General features: G+C 40.9%; 1 protein-coding gene across 3 annotated transcripts in view; it reads left to right on the top strand.

The window, feature by feature from the left end:
- Window positions 1-12,214, top strand: part of INCENP (inner centromere protein) — a 28,322-nt gene extending 16,108 nt beyond the window's left edge. For all 3 annotated transcript variants that reach the window (XM_081956383.1, XM_081956384.1, XM_081956382.1), the window contains exons 9-18: window positions 848-962; window positions 1,047-1,181; window positions 4,705-4,814; window positions 4,904-5,024; window positions 6,011-6,112; window positions 7,663-7,835; window positions 8,046-8,160; window positions 8,281-8,379; window positions 10,653-10,803; window positions 11,901-12,214. In XM_081956383.1, the coding sequence (XP_081812509.1) occupies window positions 848-962; window positions 1,047-1,181; window positions 4,705-4,814; window positions 4,904-5,024; window positions 6,011-6,112; window positions 7,663-7,835; window positions 8,046-8,160; window positions 8,281-8,379; window positions 10,653-10,803; window positions 11,901-12,106 (1,327 nt within the window). In that variant the 3' untranslated portion in view covers window positions 12,107-12,214. The remainder of the gene's footprint in view (window positions 1-847; window positions 963-1,046; window positions 1,182-4,704; window positions 4,815-4,903; window positions 5,025-6,010; window positions 6,113-7,662; window positions 7,836-8,045; window positions 8,161-8,280; window positions 8,380-10,652; window positions 10,804-11,900) is intronic.
- The last annotated feature ends 7,197 nt before the right edge of the window (window positions 12,215-19,411 follow it).

The raw sequence follows: 19,411 nt of genomic DNA, 5'->3' as shown, positions 1-19,411 counted from the left end.
CAACACCCCCAGTGAAGTGTGTGATGTAGCAAACCCACAAAGAAGAAAGCTCAGCAGGTCCAAGTCACAGGACAAAAAAGAGTCATTGGTTTCAGGCCAAGCTATTGAGGGAATTCCTGCTGCTAGTCTTCCCAGCCATCTGCGCAAATACTAACTAAGAAATGCTCAGCAGAAGTCTCCCACAGAGCAGTCCCTCCAGGGATTCAGTGGAATCTTCTACCAGCTTCCTGCCAAAATAATCCAGTGGTGCCTCTATGTACCCCCTGCCAAGGTGGGCTTCATGTACTTTTTCAGATGTCAGTGTTCCACATCTCTCAGTATACATTACCTTTGCTTAATGCTGATGATAGTATTTAATAAACCCTGCAGACTATTCTGCATCCCAGACATGAAGCCACCAAAGGGAGAAAAGAACAATAAGTGCAACTTTTCCAGATGGTCGAAACCAAAGGGGACTTTTCTTTTCTCTGGAAAGATCAAGAGAATGTTCGTGGAAAAAAGAAAAAAATCCCTAGCACCTTAGCATTTAATTTTCCTGTAATACATGGTAAACTCAGTAAACTGATCAGCTGCTAAAGTGATAATAATCTTACAAAGACTCTGTCTCCTTTCTCCTGTCTGTGTCTCAGATTTTAGGTTAAGGGGTTTTAGATCCAGTTTTAAATCCTAACTACTGATCTTGGACTTCTACCTCATTAAATAGTTACCAAGCAGCTAGGTTGCCCTTGAGTCATTTGTGAGTTTGAAAGCCACAGGATATAAAATTCTATGTTTCCCACCTGTATCTGAGACAAGGAAATGTTAGGGCTGAGTCACAATGTCCAATGAGCCCTTTATAATCTTGCAGGAGAAAGCCAAGCTATAAGAGAGCAATTAGTGATAGAGATGATGGACAGCACACAGAACATGAACTCTCTCCACCAAGAAAAAAGACACTATCTCCTCAGTGTCCTGCCAGCAAGGTAAGATAAGCATTATATCCCTGAAAACACACCCAGGACAAAGGAGATGACCTCCGTGGATTGATAATATTCTGGGTTTTTCAGGTTGTGCGTCCTTTGAAAACGTTCTTGCATACAGTGCAGAAGAACCAGATGCTGATGACGCCTGCCTCTGTAAATCAAAAGAGCACAATAAAATCATTCCTAAGGCAGAACACTCCCCTCCGCTTCACTCCCAAGGTAATTCAAAGTACTCTGTATTTAATGACAAAAACGAGAGGGGCTTCTGAATTGATGGTGGAAGTTGCCCCTCCTCAAAAGTGTAAACATCAAAATGTTCAAGTTCTTGGTCTTGTTACTAAGTTTAGCTAAGAATATAGTCTTTCGTTGCCTTTATTCTGCTTGTTAACCAAGGAGTTTGCACAAATGTTCCGTTTGAAAGCCCCTGCTTGAAGCTGTTTGGGTTCAAATAGCGAAAAGCTTTGAAGTACTGTATGATTATGTTCTGTTGAGTTGAGCTAGTAAAAGAGAGCGAGGTTGAAAAGCAAGAATGTGAACAATTGATGAAAGAAACAAGGCTTAAGAAGGACTAGGGCAGTGATGGCGAACCTATGGCACGCGTGCCACAGGTGGCACGCGGAACCATTTGTCAGGGCACGCAAGGTGCTGCCCTGTCAGCTGGCCAGCGCGCATGCGCGCACTGGCCAGATGAGTTCACCCTTTTTTAAAGCCATTTTTCGCCCTCCCCAGACTCCAGAGACTTTATAGGATCCTGGCGAGGGCAAAAACAGCCCCGCCCCCGCCCCTCCCAGTCGCCCTCCGGAGGCGTCAGGGAAGCCTCTGGACAGTCCCTGAAGCCTTCGGAGCACTCAAAATGATCCTCCTTGGAGGGTCGTTTTGAGCGCTCCGAAGGCTTCAGGGACCGTCCGGAGGCTTCCCTGAAGCCTTCGGAACACTTAAAGCGATCTTCCGAGCAAACCGGAGGATCGTTTTGAGCGCTCCCAAGGCGTCAGGGAAGCCTCCGGACGGTCCCTGAAGTCTTCGGAGCACTCAAAATGACCCTCCGAGCAAACCGGAAGTCACTTCCGGGTTGCTCGGAGGATCGTTTTGAGCACTCCGAAGGCTTCAGGGACTGTCCAGAGGCTTCCCTGACACCTCCGGAGGGTGTCCGGGGGGGCGGGGGAGGCTGTTTTCGCCCTCCCCAGGCTCCTATAAAGCTTCTGGAGCCTGGGGAGGGCGAAAAAAGCATGTAAAAATGAGGAGGTCGCGCCTTTAGTGCACGCATGCGCACTGGGGGATTGCGCATTGCATTATGGGTGCGGCACACCCGCACACGACCCCCTGCGCTCCCCCCACTTATGACACGCGAGCCAAAAAAGGTTCGCCATCGCTGGACTAGGGTAAGCAACTTCTGAACAGGTGAAATTGTGCACTAATAACAACAAGAAAGTCTGTAGGCCAAAGAGACCGAAAGGTAAGCATGGGGTTTGGGAGAGGCATTGTTTTGAAATTCTGAGCAATGTCTAGATTTAGCTCTTTGTTAAACCTGAAAGCTCAATAATTTTGCCTCATGAATCAAAGCCTTTACGTTCAGTATTCTTCCCATATGAGCTTCTGGCAGATAGTTCAATCCTTTGCTGCTTCTTGGGTTAAATATCCCAGCAAGTTGCTCTTATTGATTCTAATTCAGTCTGAATTAATGAAATATGTAGTAGGGCAGGATTCTATACGAGGCCGTATTTCAGCCCTATTGCGGGAAATATACAGATATTGAAAATATTTTCTAACACCCAAATATATTTATTAATCATTTCTCAATCTTTTCTTTACACAGGGTGGGTTTGTTGTAAGTAACAAGAATGCTTTTACAGTAGGTTCATTTGTGCATAATTAACCCAGTGTGTGTTGTCCAAAGCTATCCTAACTTGCATAGAGATCTTTTTAAGGGAAGCCCAGCATATATTTAGTGTTTTTCAACTAAATTCTACTAACAAGTAGATAGTGCATATGCATTATTAGAATTGTACTGTTTATTGTGATAGCCTTCAATATTTCAGAATATTTTACATTATTTCGATTAATTCTAAGTCTCCACTTAGATCAATTTTTCAAGCTACAAAAGTGTAGCAAAAAAGCTATTTAGGCTACCTTTGGATCACTTCATGTATATTGTTAATAATGCAGCTGCTTTTAAGGTGTGCAATGTGAAGTGTAAATAAAATGTAACATTCATGCTGACATGCTTAGTATATTTGTACAAGTAGTCCGTGTTTAATGACTGCCTTATTTAGCAACTGTCTACATTTAAAATAGTGATTTAAAAAAATAACTTTATGATCAATCCTCACATTTACAACATTGGCAGGTCAGCAAAGCAAAGGAAAATTGAAGTAAAATGATTAAGCAGAGTTGTAGTTTCACTTAGCATTCCTTTTGCCTAACTGCCTAGTTGTTTCCAAAAGCAAAATGGCTGCCGGCATGGGGAGGAGATATCCTCTGAAGGGCAGCTAAAATCTCAGGTCCCAAAGACCTTGAGTGGAAGAGAACTGGTCCAGCAGGATAAGTTGAGGGCTACCTGTAAAGGGTAATAAAATCTAAGTATGTTATATGTTTAATGTATTATCAAAATAGTTTTGTTTTAAATCCCGAGTCCTGATTCTTTTTAATGCCAATTGCTTGAAAATTTCAGGAATTTGTAGTGGCAGTGAACATGACTTACAGGAGCAAAGTTGGGCTTGCAAAGAACTACTTAAGCTCTTACATTGCCCCCCCCCCAACCTTTGAAAATTCTGAGTAATTGGCACTATTATTTTGTATACCCAGAAAACATTCTGTTCTTGAAGTAAGGTTGAGTAGAACTATGGAACATCCTACCCTTTTCCCCCCAGATCTCACTAATCCAGTTGTCTTGGTGTTGACTCAAAAATATTTAAGAATATCTACTGTATTTTTCGGAGTATAAGGCGCACCTTTTTCCCTCAAAAAAGAGGCTGAAAATCTGGGTGCATCTTATACACTAAATACAGAATTTTTTTGCCTCCCGAAACTCCGCACCCTTCACCAAAATGGCCGTGCAGAGCCTTTAGGAGCCTTGCAGAGTGCTCCTGGGGGCTGGGGAAGGCAGAAATAAGTGAAAAACAGGCCATTTTTGCTCAGTTTTGCCCCCAGCCCCCAGGAGCACTGTATAAACCTCCTAAAGGCTATGCATGCCCTTTTTTGTGACAAAAAATGGGCCCATTTTTGCTTGTTTTGGGGGTCTCCCCAGGAGCACTCTACAAGCCTCTTAAAGGCTATTCATTCCCTTTTTTAAAAAAAAAAGTGGCGGGGGCATTTTTTGCAAAAAACGGGCCAGTTTGGGGAGGTCTGCAGAGTTCAAAAACTTTTTTTAAATTCGCCTCTTCAAAATCTTGGTGCGTCTTATACTCCGGTGCATCTTATACTGCAAATAAAATACGGTATTTCTGCTAATCTATTTCAGAAAGGTTTTAACAACCTAAATAAATAGCTGGAACTTCATGGTCTAGGGAAAAAAATCTTGATGCCCTCAGAAACTTTCCACCTTCCAAACAGGGTGGTTTATTTAGTTTCTGAATCCATTGCAATTTTAAATGTGTTCGCTAGAGTAGAGAGGTTAGCTATTATTATTTTTTGCTAAAACCACAATTCTGCTTTCGAGCTTTCACCTCAGGGAGTCGCAATAAAAATGGATGCAGCTTTTTATAAGACCCTAAGATGAGCTTCTTCCCTCTCTTCTTCTATCTAGGAAAAAGAGAGGCAGCGGTTAGAGAATCTGAGGAAGAAAGAAGAGGCCGAACAACAAAGAAAAAGAAAAATGGAGGAGAATAAGAAACGGCAATTGGAGGAAAAGAAACGGTGTGGATTTGAGTCCTTCTGGCTGTCCCTTTTGTAATCTCTCTCCATCTTTTTAACTTTCTTCTAACTGGTCTCCTGTGTACCTTCAGTAAAAACGAAGAGCAACTACGAAAGGTGTTGCAGGCTCGGGAGCGAGCAGAGCAGTTAGAGGAAGAAAAGAAAAAACGACTTGAACAAAAGATGGCTCAACATGAAGAGAAGAATGAGAAGGTAAATGCAGTAAGAGAGCTTTTGGGGAAGATGGGATCTCTACATAGTATCTAGCTGTAAGATAATGCTAGCACTGTATCTTCTGCTAAAGTCAAATGAAATAGTTAAAATTATGTTCTCCTCTCAGCTTAGAACTACTCCTAGTCTTTATACCATATTACTATTTATACCAGATTTTTCAGACTTATGCAAAGAAAATACCAATTTTTAGTTTTTATTTCCTTTTTTTAAAAAAAACTTGCTTTTTAATCTGTAACAAAAGAGATAAAGTAGATAATCCAATACAATAATAAATGATAATGCAAAAATAATAATAATAATAAAACTAAACCTTAGAAAGAAGATTTTAACAGTAATAAAAACAGAAACAACATATACATAGAGCAATGAAATCAACTCATAAATAATAAATTAAACCTTGGCCATACAGAATCAGATTTATCAGATTTCTCACAGCATTGACAGAAAGTAAATTCATCTGTAGAAACTTTTAACTCGGATACAACAGAACAACTTCTGAGCTACTGCTGTTCCCATGCAGAATAAATTCATGTTTTTCATACTTCACTAGGTTCCAAATTTTTCAGAATATAATTCCACACCACATTCATATTTTGGACTTAGCTCTTTTCTAAGCCCCTGCTTTACAACTGTAGAGGCACCCTTCCATGTATAGATCCTAAGACCCTTTTATGGTTCTTACTTCACTACTTACTTTAACACTTTCCTACTAATGTGTTAATAGAATTGTTTTCTAATAATCTGAGATGAGGAATACACTAAAACTAGAAAAACAAAGCACCATCTTCCCCATTTTTTTCTCAAAGCTGGAAACAAAACTCTCCTATGTGTGTGTGGTATGGTCCTATGCACTGCAGCCCTCCATGATGCAAATCCTGTTTACGCAGTTGGCATAATGTATTATCTGCTCGCTATATGTTTCGAACAAAATATGTTCCATGTACCAGGCAAGTTGTGTATCTTAGGTTCGACAAATTAAGAAAAGGACAGTGGTTAAGAAGCAGGAAGAACTCAAAGCCCGGCAAAAGCAAGAGGAAGATGCCCGCAAACAGAGAGCACTGCAACTGGTAACGTAGAGGGTTGATGGGCAAAAGGAGGGTAGTGGTGGATCTAGAAGACTGAAGAAATGAATACATTCCAATTCGTTATTGACGCATTTCTTTTACTTTCTGCTGATTTGGGTAGGTCTTTATATTAACCAGATTAAATGTGATTATACCATGAGCATCAAGGAAAACCTGGATTATAAAACAGATTATAACTAATCTCATCCAATGCAGATTTGAATCAGTTCAAAATCATAGCAATGGAAGAAGAACTTGGATTTGCCTGATGCTGTATTTCCCCGAAAATAAGACAGGGTCTTATTTTCTTTTGACGACCCCCCCCCCCAATAAGCATTTGGCCTTATTTTTGGGAAGGTCCTATTTGAGGTGCAGGAGGCGGCGAGCATGGTCACCTCATGGTTGCTGCTGTGTTGCAATATTTTTGGGGAAGGCTTATTTTAGTACCTGCGCTCAAAAGCCCGCGGAGGGCTTATTTGGAGGGAAACAGGGTAGCACCTACATTAGTACAGTGGTTGCAAAAATGCACTAGGACAGCGATGGCGAACCTTTTTTGGCTCGCGTGCCACAAGTGGAAGCGCAGGAGGGTCGTGTGCGGGCGTGCCGCACCCATAATGCAACACGCGACCCCCCCAGTGTGCATGGGCGCACAACGCGCGACACCCCCCCCCCCCCATTTTTACATGCTTTTTTCGCCCACCCCAGGGTCCAGAGGCTTTATAGGAGCCTGGGTAGGGCGAAAAGAGCCTCCCCCGCCCCTTCCGAAGGCCCTCCGGAGGCTTCAGGGACCGTACGGAGGCTTCCCTGAAGCCTTCGGAGCGCTTAAAACCACCCTCCGAGCAAACCGGAAGTGACTTCCGGGTTGCTCGGAGGGTGGTTTTAAGCGCTCCGAAGGCGTCAGGAAAGCCTCCGGACGGACCTGAAGCCTTCGGAACGCTTAAAACGACCCTCAGAGCAACCCGGAAGTCACTTCCGGTTTGCTCGGAGGGTGGTTTTAAGCGCTCCGAAGGCGTCAGGGAAGCCTCCGGACGGTTCCTGAAGCCTCCGGGGGGGGGGCTCTTTTCGCCCTCCCCAAGCTCCTATAAAGCTTCTGGAGCCTCGGGAAGGCTAAAAATAGCTTTTAAAAAGGTGAACTCAGCTGGCCAGCGCGCGCATGCGCGCTGGCCAGCTGACAGGGCAGCGCCTCGTGTGCCCTGACAAATGGCTCTGTGTGGCACGCGTGCCATAGGTTCGCCATCACTGCACTAGGAAGTCAAGTTCAATTCTTTGTTTATTCTTCCTATATAGAACTTTTTTCTGAGAAATGGTTCCCCCCTTAATCAAGATAAGCTTCAAAATGTCATTGTACAATTGGAAGAAATTTTTGGCCTTTTTTTTTTTTATAATCTTACATATTGAGAATTTAGTAGCAAAAAAAAAGATGCTTCAGGTTCACAATCTCATATGAGATTATGGTAGAGATGTAGCTAGTGTCACGTACGATTTTTCCTGTGACTCCTATGATTTTCAGATTAACTGGCTTTCAGTTGTAAAATAACAAGATCTTTTCCTAGGAAGAGGAAGAACGTAGACGTAAGGAATTGATGCAGAAGAAAATAGAGGAAGAACAGAAAAGAGCAAGAAAGATCGCAGAACACCACCTGGCTGAGCTGGAAAGAGAAAAAGAACTGTCTGCTAAGAGAGAACTGGAGAAGAAGCAAGAGCAGGAAAAGATCCAGGCACAGCGGTAAGAAATAATATCTGAGCATCCTTTCATGAATGCCCATAAAAGTAGGCATGGGAAGGCTTCTGAGGTGCACAAATATATGATTAGGGTTAGCATAGCTAACAAGCATAGCTAGGCAAGCATAGCTAGGACTGCCATGTGGTTCGGTTAATGATGAAAAGTTTGATTGCTTTTCTCTTTAGGTGGTAAATGTAGCGTGTTTTCTTACAGGAAGCATGAACAGCAAGAAAAAGAAAAGGCTGCACGCTTGCAGAGAGAGGTTTTGCAAGCAGCTAAAGAAAAAGAGAGGCTCAAGAAAGAAATGGAAGAAAAAGAGCGGAAGTTGGTAAGGGATTCCTCCATCTCTGAATGTCTTCTGTTATGTTTGCCCTCCATCCACCTCATCTGGATCCTGTTGTGGAGCAACAACAATGACCTTTCTCAATATTGTATGGTTTGTTTTTAGCAGGAGCAACGGAAGCAAGAAGAGGAACTACTGAAAACAACTTCAGAGGCTCAGGCAAAGGTTGCTAATAAGCAACTGAATGTAGCCATGACTATTGAGGTAACCTCAGAATTACCCTGAATAATTAGCAAAAAGTAACAATAATTCCAAATACAGTATATGGTCTTAAAGATTATATTGGAAAGCAGGTTACCTCTAGCAGTCTTTTAAGATTTAAAGTATAGAACTATTTTTAGTAATGCCAAGTAGAATTCCAACTTTTCTATTGTTGAATAGAAACATCTCTTTGTATATACTTCTTCTCCTGGGAATTGTAGCTTGGCAGCATCTGGAAAATCAGTCACTTTTTATTGTTGTTGTATTTAAAAGATACAACTGCCCAGTAATTGAGTGGCTCCCAATTAATTATTCTACAATAAACACAATCTGGCACTGAATAAATCAGAATAAAATAGCCTTGTTCCTAAAAATAACAAATAAGAACGTTGGCCTATTTTATTGCTCTATGCCATTTTAACATCAAATCTGCTTCTCTCATCACTACTCCCCTTGTCTGTGTGTAGTGTTGGGGGAGGCAGTTTTGTGTTGTCTCTGTATCAGTGACGTGCGGTGAGGTTTATGGCTGGTGACGTCATCAGCGCAAGCCGCGGTCCCCTTTATGTTGACTCGGGAAGGAGGGGAATGGGACCACGTGTGCAGGAGGCTAGTGCTGAGGAGCCTCCTGCACACGTGGTCCCATTCCCCTCCTTCCTGAGTGATTGATGATTTTTTTTTAAAAAAGGCCATCCTAAAAAGCTGGGGGGGGGGGGGAGACTTGTAAAGGATTAGTCATATAACCTGAATGCCAAGCTGACTTAAGCACTCTATAATAAACACCCCAATGACCTCATACTGGAGATAGACCAGGCAACCCCGGGTTCCAACATTAATTTAACCATCTGAATATATGGAGAAGGCTGACTCCTGACCTCTCTGAAACTGGATTACCATGGAATAAAAAAACCGCTTTCCTCCCAAAAACCCCTTCTGCGCCAGCCGACATTAAAAACAGCGGAAGGTTTCTTTTTCCCGGATTCGATTGCACAATGAAAGCCCCATGGAGGACTCGAGTGTCTCTTCGTCCCTCCTGCGGACACGCCCAGAGCAGGCGTGCAAGCCCGGGGTCCATTTGCCGAGTCAGAGCTCTCTTTCCGAACCGTACAAGGTGATTGGGGAAGGAAACGGGGCCAAGAACTTCGCCGCCCTGAAGTTCCACAAAATGGAGACCTTCTTCCGCTCCCAAAACCATGGCACTTCCCTCCCGCAAAGCCAGGGGCCTCCATCCTCCTCTTCAGCTTTGCTTTCTCCCTCCTCCTCCGCAAGGCATCACCTGCTTGCATTGGCCGCCATCTCCCCCAGCGCCGCTCGCTGCCTTCAGGGACTCCTCCCCTCCCCGATTCAGAAAGGCGGTGAAGGGGACCACGGAGCGCACTCCGCGGGACCGTGGGTCACACTCCACGGTCCCTTTCATGTTGACTTAGGAAGGCGGGGAATGGGACCACGTGTGCAGGAGGGAGGCTGAGGCTAGAGGAGCCCCCTGCACATGTCCCATTCCCAACCACGTGTGCGGAAGGCTCCTCAGCCCCTTTTCCCTTTTTTTTAAATTTTCATGATGAGAGCAGTGAGGCTCTGCCTCCCCTGACCGCACGTCCCTGCTCCGTATGTGTCTTTTTGAGACATCCTTTCACAGATTTGGAAAAACCTGAAAGTATTAGAAGTTAAAATCTAAGGAAGAAAATAAACGTGCTAGAAAGACAAATCTGGATTTATACATTGTATTTTTTAAAAAAACCCTGCTTCCTAGATCTTATTGTTGGAAAAATAAGGCTATTCTATTTTTTTTTTCTTGAAATAGAAAGGAACTTTGGATCTTTGGGATATGCTTAACCACAAATGTCCAAAACTGCTTAAAAGGAAGGGAGGGTACAGCTCAGACAATTAGGATCTACTGCTGCCATTGTTGGACAGAGTTTATTTGGGAATGAGGATGAATAAGTTATGTGGGTTACTCTTCTGTGAAACAGTGGGAAACTACTAGCAGATATCCTCTAGTACAGCGGTTCTCAACCTGTGGGTTGGACCCCTTTGGGTGTCGAACGACCCTTTCACATGGGTCACCTAAGACCATTGGAAAACACATTTTCGATAGTCTTAGGAACCGTGACACCGCTCTTCTATAGTTGGGGGTCACCACAACAAGAGGAACTGTATTAAAGGGTTGCAGCATTGGGAAGGTTGAGAACCACTGCTCTAGTATGTGCTGCAACTCTTTTAGTAGTTCCAGGATCCAGTTCCAGTGACTTGATTTTGCTGCTGACATTCTTTTTTTCTAGAACTCACCTATCTGTAATTCATATCCAATGACACCTCAAGGCCCCAAACAACCCAAGATTGATCTAAATAATTATGGAATGGATTTGAACAGTGATGATTCAACAGATGATGAGAGTCAGCCCCGCAAAACCATCCCTGCTTGGGCTTCTGGTACGTTGAAACCCATCTGTGTTTCTTTGAGTCACATTATAGCTAAGCGCTCCTTTCGATCTCCTTAATCCAGTGTTCTGCAGATGTATGGAAAGAGCAGCTTCTAGAATTGCTAAGAATTCAGAGAGACAAAATAGTAACATGCAAGGAGGGTGCTAGGGTGTGGAAGGCTTCCCAGGATTTTATGGAAACTTACCATAGAATATGGTAGTTCACCTTAACATGTTTTTAAAAATTGGCAGACAGGTTTACAGAAAACATCTTTATCCTGCATTAGCCTTGAATGCTAAACAGAACATCTGTACTCAGAAGCTGTATAAGGAGTGAAAGAGTGAGTGAGATGCTGGGCTAGTTTTAACCCAGTGTAACTATTTCGGTAGTCTAATAAGGTATTCAAGCATCTTCTAAACATGCTTGCTTAAAAACAAACCAGAGCTTAATGCAACATGGAATTGTATTTCTTCTAAAGATCTGGGCTCCTAAAAAGGTGAAAATGCTGTGTAATGTGATAGTATAGTATTCATGATGTACCTGAAGACTTGACATGGTCTTTTAAATGATGGTTTAGCAGTTTGGTCTTTATGTACACTTTGTGAATATACTTTAAAAAGGCAGTATAAAGCAGAGTTTCTATTTCCTGCTGGTTTGACAATGGTGACTTTTTTATTTTTAATATAGAGAAAAAACTTTACAGAAATAGCATAAATACATTTCAAATAATTTACAATTACAGTTGTTTATAGGATGTTCATCTCTCTTATGGGCCAAATCTGTTAAGTATATTTTGACAGGGAGATTTCACCACTTCTAGCCAAAATCTATAATGATTTAAAAATATTTCAGAAAGAAATGCTTTGCTAACAAAATCAAGATCAATTCTAATTTCAGTCTGGTTTTTTTTTCCATTTTGTGTTCATAATTGTTGCTACTGTCTTTTGTGTGAATTGGAATTATGAGGGAGGAAGACCATTTCCTTTGAGATTGGGGAAAATGTATCCATTCTTCCTTGGGAATCCTTGCTGTCCGTTTTAAGAACTGAAACCCTTACAATGCAAGCCACCAATGGCAGTCAATATGTCTGTTCTTCCCTCCCTTAGGAAATCAACTCAGCCAAGCAATCTTGCATCAATATTTTAACCCATTAAACACCAAAGCACTCTTTGGAGTGGTGAAGAGTCCCAAGTTGGAAGAAATCTTTGATAAGAGCAAGCCACGTTATTTCAAGCGCACAAGCTCTGCAGTGTGGAATTCCCCACCTTTCCAAGGGGGCAAAACTGTGTCTTCTGCCTTCAAGAGGTTCTGATGCCTGTTCAGTCTAATGTGTGTCTGGTTATGTTTGTCAAAGGAGAAAATGAGTTGCTTTTTAATAGTGTTGTACACTCTTTTATCCATATTAATAAATATTATAGTCCTATAATGAAGTTGCTGTCTTTGCTCACAGTGCCTAAGTGACCTGCTAGGATTGGTAACAATATTAGAATCACCCTATGGTTACGTATGGCAGCTATTGGAAACCTTTGTGCAGAGTAAGAGAGGGGGAAGGGAGAGAGCGGGGATGATAGGCATGGGAGCAGGGGGACGAAAGCCCCTCTCAATGGCTCCTTGTCAGACAAACGCTTTGGGGCAAAGTGCCAGGACTGCAGACAGGGCGGGAAAGAGGAGCGCATAGGAGGGGGAAGGGAGAGGGCAGGGGTGATGGGCATGGGAGTAAGGGGGAAAGACCCCCCCTCAATGGCTCCATCAGACAAATGCTTCGGCATCTATAAATACCTGGGCAACACCAGGTCATCAGCTAGTACATAATAAAACAGTAAATGTTCCAGTACCTTGGCTCTCGTTAGAATTTTCAGCTGAGAAAAAACATGAAAAGAAACCTGGGTAATACATCCTAGCAACTGGAGTTTAGTCTCTGAATAGTAAACACAATCTTACAACATTGTTCAAAAATGTGCCTGCTACAATGAAGGTGAAGCCTAGCTTGAACCTGCATTGTTGTCCATTGCTATTGCTGTATTTAGTATGGCTTCTCACTTTCTTCACTAGTGGATTGCAGTCTTGATCAGGACAAAAAATCTAGATGAACTCAATTGATATTCCCATCTCTATTGTGCATAGCATTACTGTAGATTAATTACCTAATTGACTTCTAAAACTGCCCATTCTATAAAAACAGATAAAACCCAAATGTGACAGGAATTGAGCTGAAGAAGAAACCCTAAATCAGATCTATTAACCTTATCTAGGGAGTAGCAAAAGTCCACAGTCTAAAGACAATGACAAGAGCCAAGTCTTTAAGTACCTTGCCCCAAGCCAGTAAGTTTGGGATATACAAACTTTGGAGGATCCCCAATAGTAGTACCTCACTTAAATAACTTGAGATTCCATCCTATTATGCACTAGGCTGGGTATACCTTTCCAATTTTGTATTGGGGAAAGGTGTGGGGAAAATTGGAGTAGTTGGTCAGGTTTATATGCATGCTCTTTGGTGCAGCAGTACTCCAGTACTCAGCAGTACTGGGGAAAATGCTGAGTCCCTCAGTGATCGTGTTCCTTCAATCCACAAGAGCAATTTCAGAATTAAGTGTACCAATGACAGGCATTTATCACTCATTAATAAATGAAATAAAATGCAGAACTGCTAGGCAATCAATTTAACAAAACAGGAACTATTCAAGACCCAGCCAGCATAAAACAATAGCAGCACACATACATTCCATAAATGAATTGATTTATTTCTGATTTACATTTCTAAAATGGATTATTTTTCAACTCCTGATGTTCGTAGTGGGCATCTTGCATTAGCTTGTTGCAAAAGCCAGAATTCTGCAAAAGGTTCAGCACGAAGCCAGCACTGCTTTCTGTAATAAAAGGAAGATTTTGCAGGATATTGAAGAAAAAGAAAGAGGAAGTTGACTGTAATTCCTGGCGTGTTTTAGAAGCAGATACTACTAAGTTCCATAGGGTTTATGCCTTATATAAGCATTGGGTGTGAGAGAGTTAGGGTTTTTTAAAAAAAATATTGTTCAGCGCCTGCCCTACAGCCTTTAGGGCTAGGTGGTATACAAGTATAGTAAGTACGTAGATAAGCAAGTAAATGATTTCTATGTAAATCATAAAAATCTCTACATTTGCCTACTCCAAAATAAACCTGTTTGGCTTCAACCTGATTTACCTAACCTGATCTCAGAATTTAAGCAGTGTCAGTCTTAGTTAGTATTTGGAAGAGGGTGGGGGGAGAAACCACTGGGGAATTCAAAAGGCATTGGCTAGATTGATAAATCACAAAAAATTCCAAAATGCAACTATAGCTAAGTCCCTTCTGTAGCACTGCTAAGAAAACTGACTGCTATAATTAGCGCAGTACTAGCACTTCTTAAGTATGTAACTACATCTAATGAAAGCTTTGCGGTATCTGACACAACATCTGACACTTCCAAAAAAGATGGAAAAGGAGTTGGAGGTAAAAACAACAACAATGGATAATTTTAAAGTTCTGAATAAATTGTATATATAATTCAATTAATAAATATCACTTTGCTTAGGAAAAAAAGTTATAGAAATTCTGCAACTTGTAGAGGTCTAGTTCGAAAAAAGTGCAATTACCACCAATTTACGTAGAGCTGCTTTTTCCTGCAGTGGATAAGCGTCAATGAACTCTCTTATGCTCTTTACAACCTTTGTTTCCAAATTTGATGGATAATAAAGCTGCAGCTCTTGAAGCACATCAGTCTGGGATCCTCCATACAGTAACAATGAGAACTTTTCAACTGAGCAGCACAGCTTATGAGCTAAGAGGAGATAAAATGAAAAAGAGATTAAAAGAAATAGGTGTATTTTTTTTTTTAAAGGGTTTTCTTTCTCGGAACTAGTGCTCTCAAAGGTAATGCAATTTGCAGGGCTGCCAAGAGGATTATTAAGTGCTGGAACAAGACTAATATGGGCCCCCTCAACTACACATGGACACTTTTCTGTTTTTTTCTTGCGTTTTTGAGCCCCAGATTTTTGAGATGACATTTCATAACCATTCATAAACTGAAATGAAATATAAACGATATTCATAAATGAAATGCAACTCAACTTGCAAACTTGAATGAATAAGTAATGAAATTAAAATTCAATAAATTATATAAATAAATTCACTGAGATTCAGATTAATGAAGGTTATGTCAAACAAGGCTGCATGGCGGTTTTGCTATACACACAAAGTATAGAGCAGTGATGATGGCAAAACTTTTTTGCCTCAGATGCCAAAAGCACACGCGGAAACAGGCCCGTTTTCTGACTTCCAACGTGCATGTGGGGCTGTTTTTCAACCTCCGGAGGGAGGGTGGAAAATGGATGAAAATCAAGGCTGAAATCAGCTGGCTAGCATAGCATGCGTGCTGGAACTGACAGGGCAATGCCTCGTGTGCCCTCAGAAATGGCTCCACGTGCCACAGGTGGCACACGAACCATAGGTTCGACATCACGAGTATAGAGTGTGAAGTATATGTCCAATGTTGTTTTTCCTTTTGAAAATTTTGTTTTGTAAAAAAAAATTTTTTTAATTCCCTTTTATCGGCCCTCTTTGAGCTCTATGGACCTCGGCACAACGTACTGGCTGCACCTCCCTCTCCTCAGGCCTGGCAATTTGGAATATATTGTTGAAAGGTAAAGCCTTTCCCTTTCCCAGGTTCAAATTTCCTGTTTGGGAGATTAGAAAGGATATTCAAGGAGGTAGCTGCGTGAAAGCCGGAACTTTTTATTTGTTTATCCTCAGGAAAGCAAACGGCAGACTGGGTCAGCGTTCCTGGGGTTAGCGACTTCAAAACTCTGAGTTAGAATTAATACAACTATGGAGGCTGAGGCCTTCATGGAAAAAAGCAAAGTGCTCCTAGATAAAACTGATGATACCACACGGGATACACAGGACACGGGAGGTGCCGGAGCCTTGCTGGTGGGGGGAGAAGAGGCAACACCGAGAAAACTTAGATCACAAAAGTGAATTAGAAAAATAATGCAATTGCTAATACAGGGAATTTTTTCTGTTTGATATAAAATAGATTGAAATTTCTTGAAGATATAAGGTAAAAATATGCTGTCAAAATATTGCTAAGTAGTAATTATTTAATGTATTAATAAGTGAAAGTTATGAGAATTGGGGGGAGTGCCATTTCCTGCATAATGTAGCTGTCAAAATTTTTAACTTTATCCATTATCCCCTTTCCTGAAATTTTTTGTAAAACTAAAACTCTGGATAAACCCTTTTACTTTTAAGGTCTTTTGATTTTCTTTTGTGTATGATTGATTTAAGGTCCAGTTTTTCTGTGTTCGGATTTCAAGGTGTTAAATCCTGTTTTCGGGTTCTTCTGGCGGTTTTGAGCGAGTGATTGTTTTATGGTCCAATCTCCGTTTTTCTTAGCCCTTTGTTGTTGCTTGTTTTTTGTAATTAATCTGTTTGTGTATCTTTGCAACATCCTGGGCTTTCTGCTTTATGCTTAGCTAATGTCCTTAGGTTGGTTGGTTGGTTTTCTTTTTTTCCTTTGCTATCGTTCTTATCACTCATCTCCTCCCATTTATGACTGCAGGACTGTAACTTTGTTGCTGTACCTTATGATTCTTGACAAATATATCTTGTCTTTTTATGTACACTGAAAGCATATGCACCAATGGCAAATTCCTTGTGTGTCCAATTACACTTTGCCAATAAAGAATTCTATTCTATTCTATTCTATTCTATTCTATTCTATCGTGGTTTAATTTCTTTCATCCTGCAGGTCCTGCTCCTTCATGTATCTTTTACTGCATTCTGGTAAATGCATTTCCTTTTGGAGGTTTCTTTTATAGCCTTTTCCTATTCCAATGTGCTTCGGGTTTTGATTTCTTCAGCTTGGGGTATTTGAAAGACAAAGTTTGCATTTGGTTTCTGTTTGTCATCTATTTAGTTTAAAAGAGGAGGGGTCTTAGCTAGCTTTGTATGCTTTTTTCTGTGTGTCAGGCTTATTTGAATGCTGCTGGCTGATGTAATCCTCCCAGGTGCCAAGTCCTACCTTTGTTATGAAAAATAGACTGGCTCAGGCCTTAATGGCCCTTTGACAAAAGGGTGTGTGTGTGTGTGTGTCTTAATTCTTGTCTCTCTGAGTTTCTACTTCCTTTTTTAGGGGAAATATTCTGCCCTGTTTGTATATCCTAAAATATTTCTTTTTTTTTCTTTCTCTTTGGAGAGGGGTGGGTCATAACAATAGTATTGTTAAACTTTTGTTATTATTTAATAACAATATTGTTATTATTCAGTTATTATTCAATTATTGATTTTATCCTTGTCATAAATGACTTAGACTTGATCAGATTACATAGAAGCTGTCATATGAATGATGAATGAAAGAACAAATGAAATTACTTAAGAAAATAGAAGAGCTTGCCTTCCTCTTGTTCATATCAGAGTGCATATTATTAACTAACTCTTACTACATTTGCAAAGCTTCAGTTGAGATGAGAATGCAAAATGGTATATTTACGACAAAGTGGATATGAAGCCCAACGCGCAAACTGGAAGTCCATTCCCGAACTTCCAGTTTGCATGTTGCATTGTTTTTTGCCCTCTGGAGGCTTCAGGGAAGCTCTGGAGAGTGAAAAACGGCCAAAATGAAGGCCGAAATTAACTGACTAACGTGCGCATGTGCGCTGGAGCTGATAGGCAACATCTTGCATGCCCTAAGAAATGGCTCCACGTGCCACCTGTGGCACGTGTGCGATAGGTTCGCCATCACGGCTACAGGGTTTCCTGCCTGAGCAGGGGGTTGGACTAGAAGATCTCCAAGGTCCTTTCCAACTCTGTTATTCTAATTCTAGTTCTTATTTTTTTAAACATAGTGCACTGATGATATTACCTAGTTGATCAATTGCAAACAATAAAGCTCAGAGAGTACCAAGGATTCCTTAGTTCAACCCTGAGCTACCTATATTTCTTCCTAGAAACTTCTGGACTAGAATCCGCTTTCATTTTATAGAGTCATGTATTTAAAATCAAATGTCTACTTTGAATACTATGGATTTTACACAGTAAATAAATAAGCCAGCATGAAAGCCTAGCATTGCAGGAAGACCCCTTCTCACTCCCCCACCCACATACTCCTCAAGACAGAAAGTAACTCAAAAGGCTAGAATATTGACAGGAGGACCATTCACATTTATACTACCACCTTTCCCACGCCAAATATACTGTATTTTTTGGAGTATAAGACGCACCAAGGTTTTGAAGAGGCAAATTTTTTAAAGGGTAGGTAGGTAGATAGAGGGATAGAGAGGGAGAGAAAGAGAGAGAAATACAGTAGGTAGGTAGGGAGAGAGAGTAGTTAGTTAACTTAATATCCTGGGTTCAATAAATGTTAAATATAGGAAGATACATTATGAAAAGAGTGTCAAACTATTTCCTTAATCATGCATAATTTGCTCTTTTCCCCCTTCAAAATTAGTTTTCTCGACCTGTTCAAATATTCAGAACCTTGTACTGAAAGGAATCTTCCATTCGGATGCTGAAGTGGGAGAAGAACTTTTAAAGTACACTAGTGATGATAATGCCATCAATGCAGCATTCAAAATGAAAAACCATGTCTCCAGGTTTTCACTTATCAATAAATATGCCATTGAGACTCTCATGGTAATTATATTGCTATGCTATGCTATTCTTGTTTTTGTTTTTGTTTTTTTGCAATTGAATCTCAGCACTAAGAAGTTCTTATAATATGTTTATGACCTATACATAAATTTCTTATGAGGACAATGAGATGTTCTGGGAGTCCAACAGCCACATACTGAACAAAAAACAAAAACCAGAATCACACAGGCTTCCAAAGGTCAAAAATCATGTTTTCTGAGTGCAGTGAGCTGTAATCCTCCATTTGTGGCCGAACTACAGCTCTGAATTATAGAAGAGGGTTCAGAAATATATCCAGTGTAGTTCAGAGGATTTATTCTTTCAGGGAAGGGACACTTTTTATAATTCTTCTAACAAGGAGAAATAAATAGTTGGTGATAAAGCAAGATTGCATTGTCTTCTTTTTCATCTAGCTGATCACTAGTACCTAATGTTGTATGCTGGGTGGAGTTTTAGCAACTGAAATTCAACAACACTTAGTTGTCTTTCCTTGGCCTAGATTATTTCATGATGTTGTTATAGCATATAAATACAGGTAGATCTGTGATTAACTCTTCCATACTTTTTTACAAATACAAAACAAAGGTGAAGGCTATCAAATAGAGTATGGAGTAGAATTTAATCGCTGGGTTCCACTAACTGGGCGCTTCCCAGAATTATTCAAAGCATAACTAAGACTGAATTCATATTGTAACTCTGAAACTGAACCTCTTTTCAACTGTTAATATCGTGTATCAGTAAAAGCTGTCATCCTAGCTCAAATTCTTTCAGATTCAAATCCAGCACACCTTCCCTATGTTTTCCACATATAAATGTGGCAGTTATCCAATTTTCCATTCCTTCTCTTCTTGCCCAATAGGTAGGATTCAGGACTACCAAATTTTCTTAAAGAGTGACCTTCAGTAGTCATTTGCTGAGGCTCTACTCCTAACAAGGGACACCCTTGGCCAATTTGTGGAGACTCCTGGCTCA

Source organism: Natrix helvetica, assembly GCF_964273705.1.
Source record: "Natrix helvetica genome assembly, chromosome: 1".
NCBI classification, from domain to species: Eukaryota; Metazoa; Chordata; class Lepidosauria; order Squamata; family Natricidae; genus Natrix; species Natrix helvetica.
This window is presented reverse-complemented; position numbering and strand designations above follow the sequence as displayed.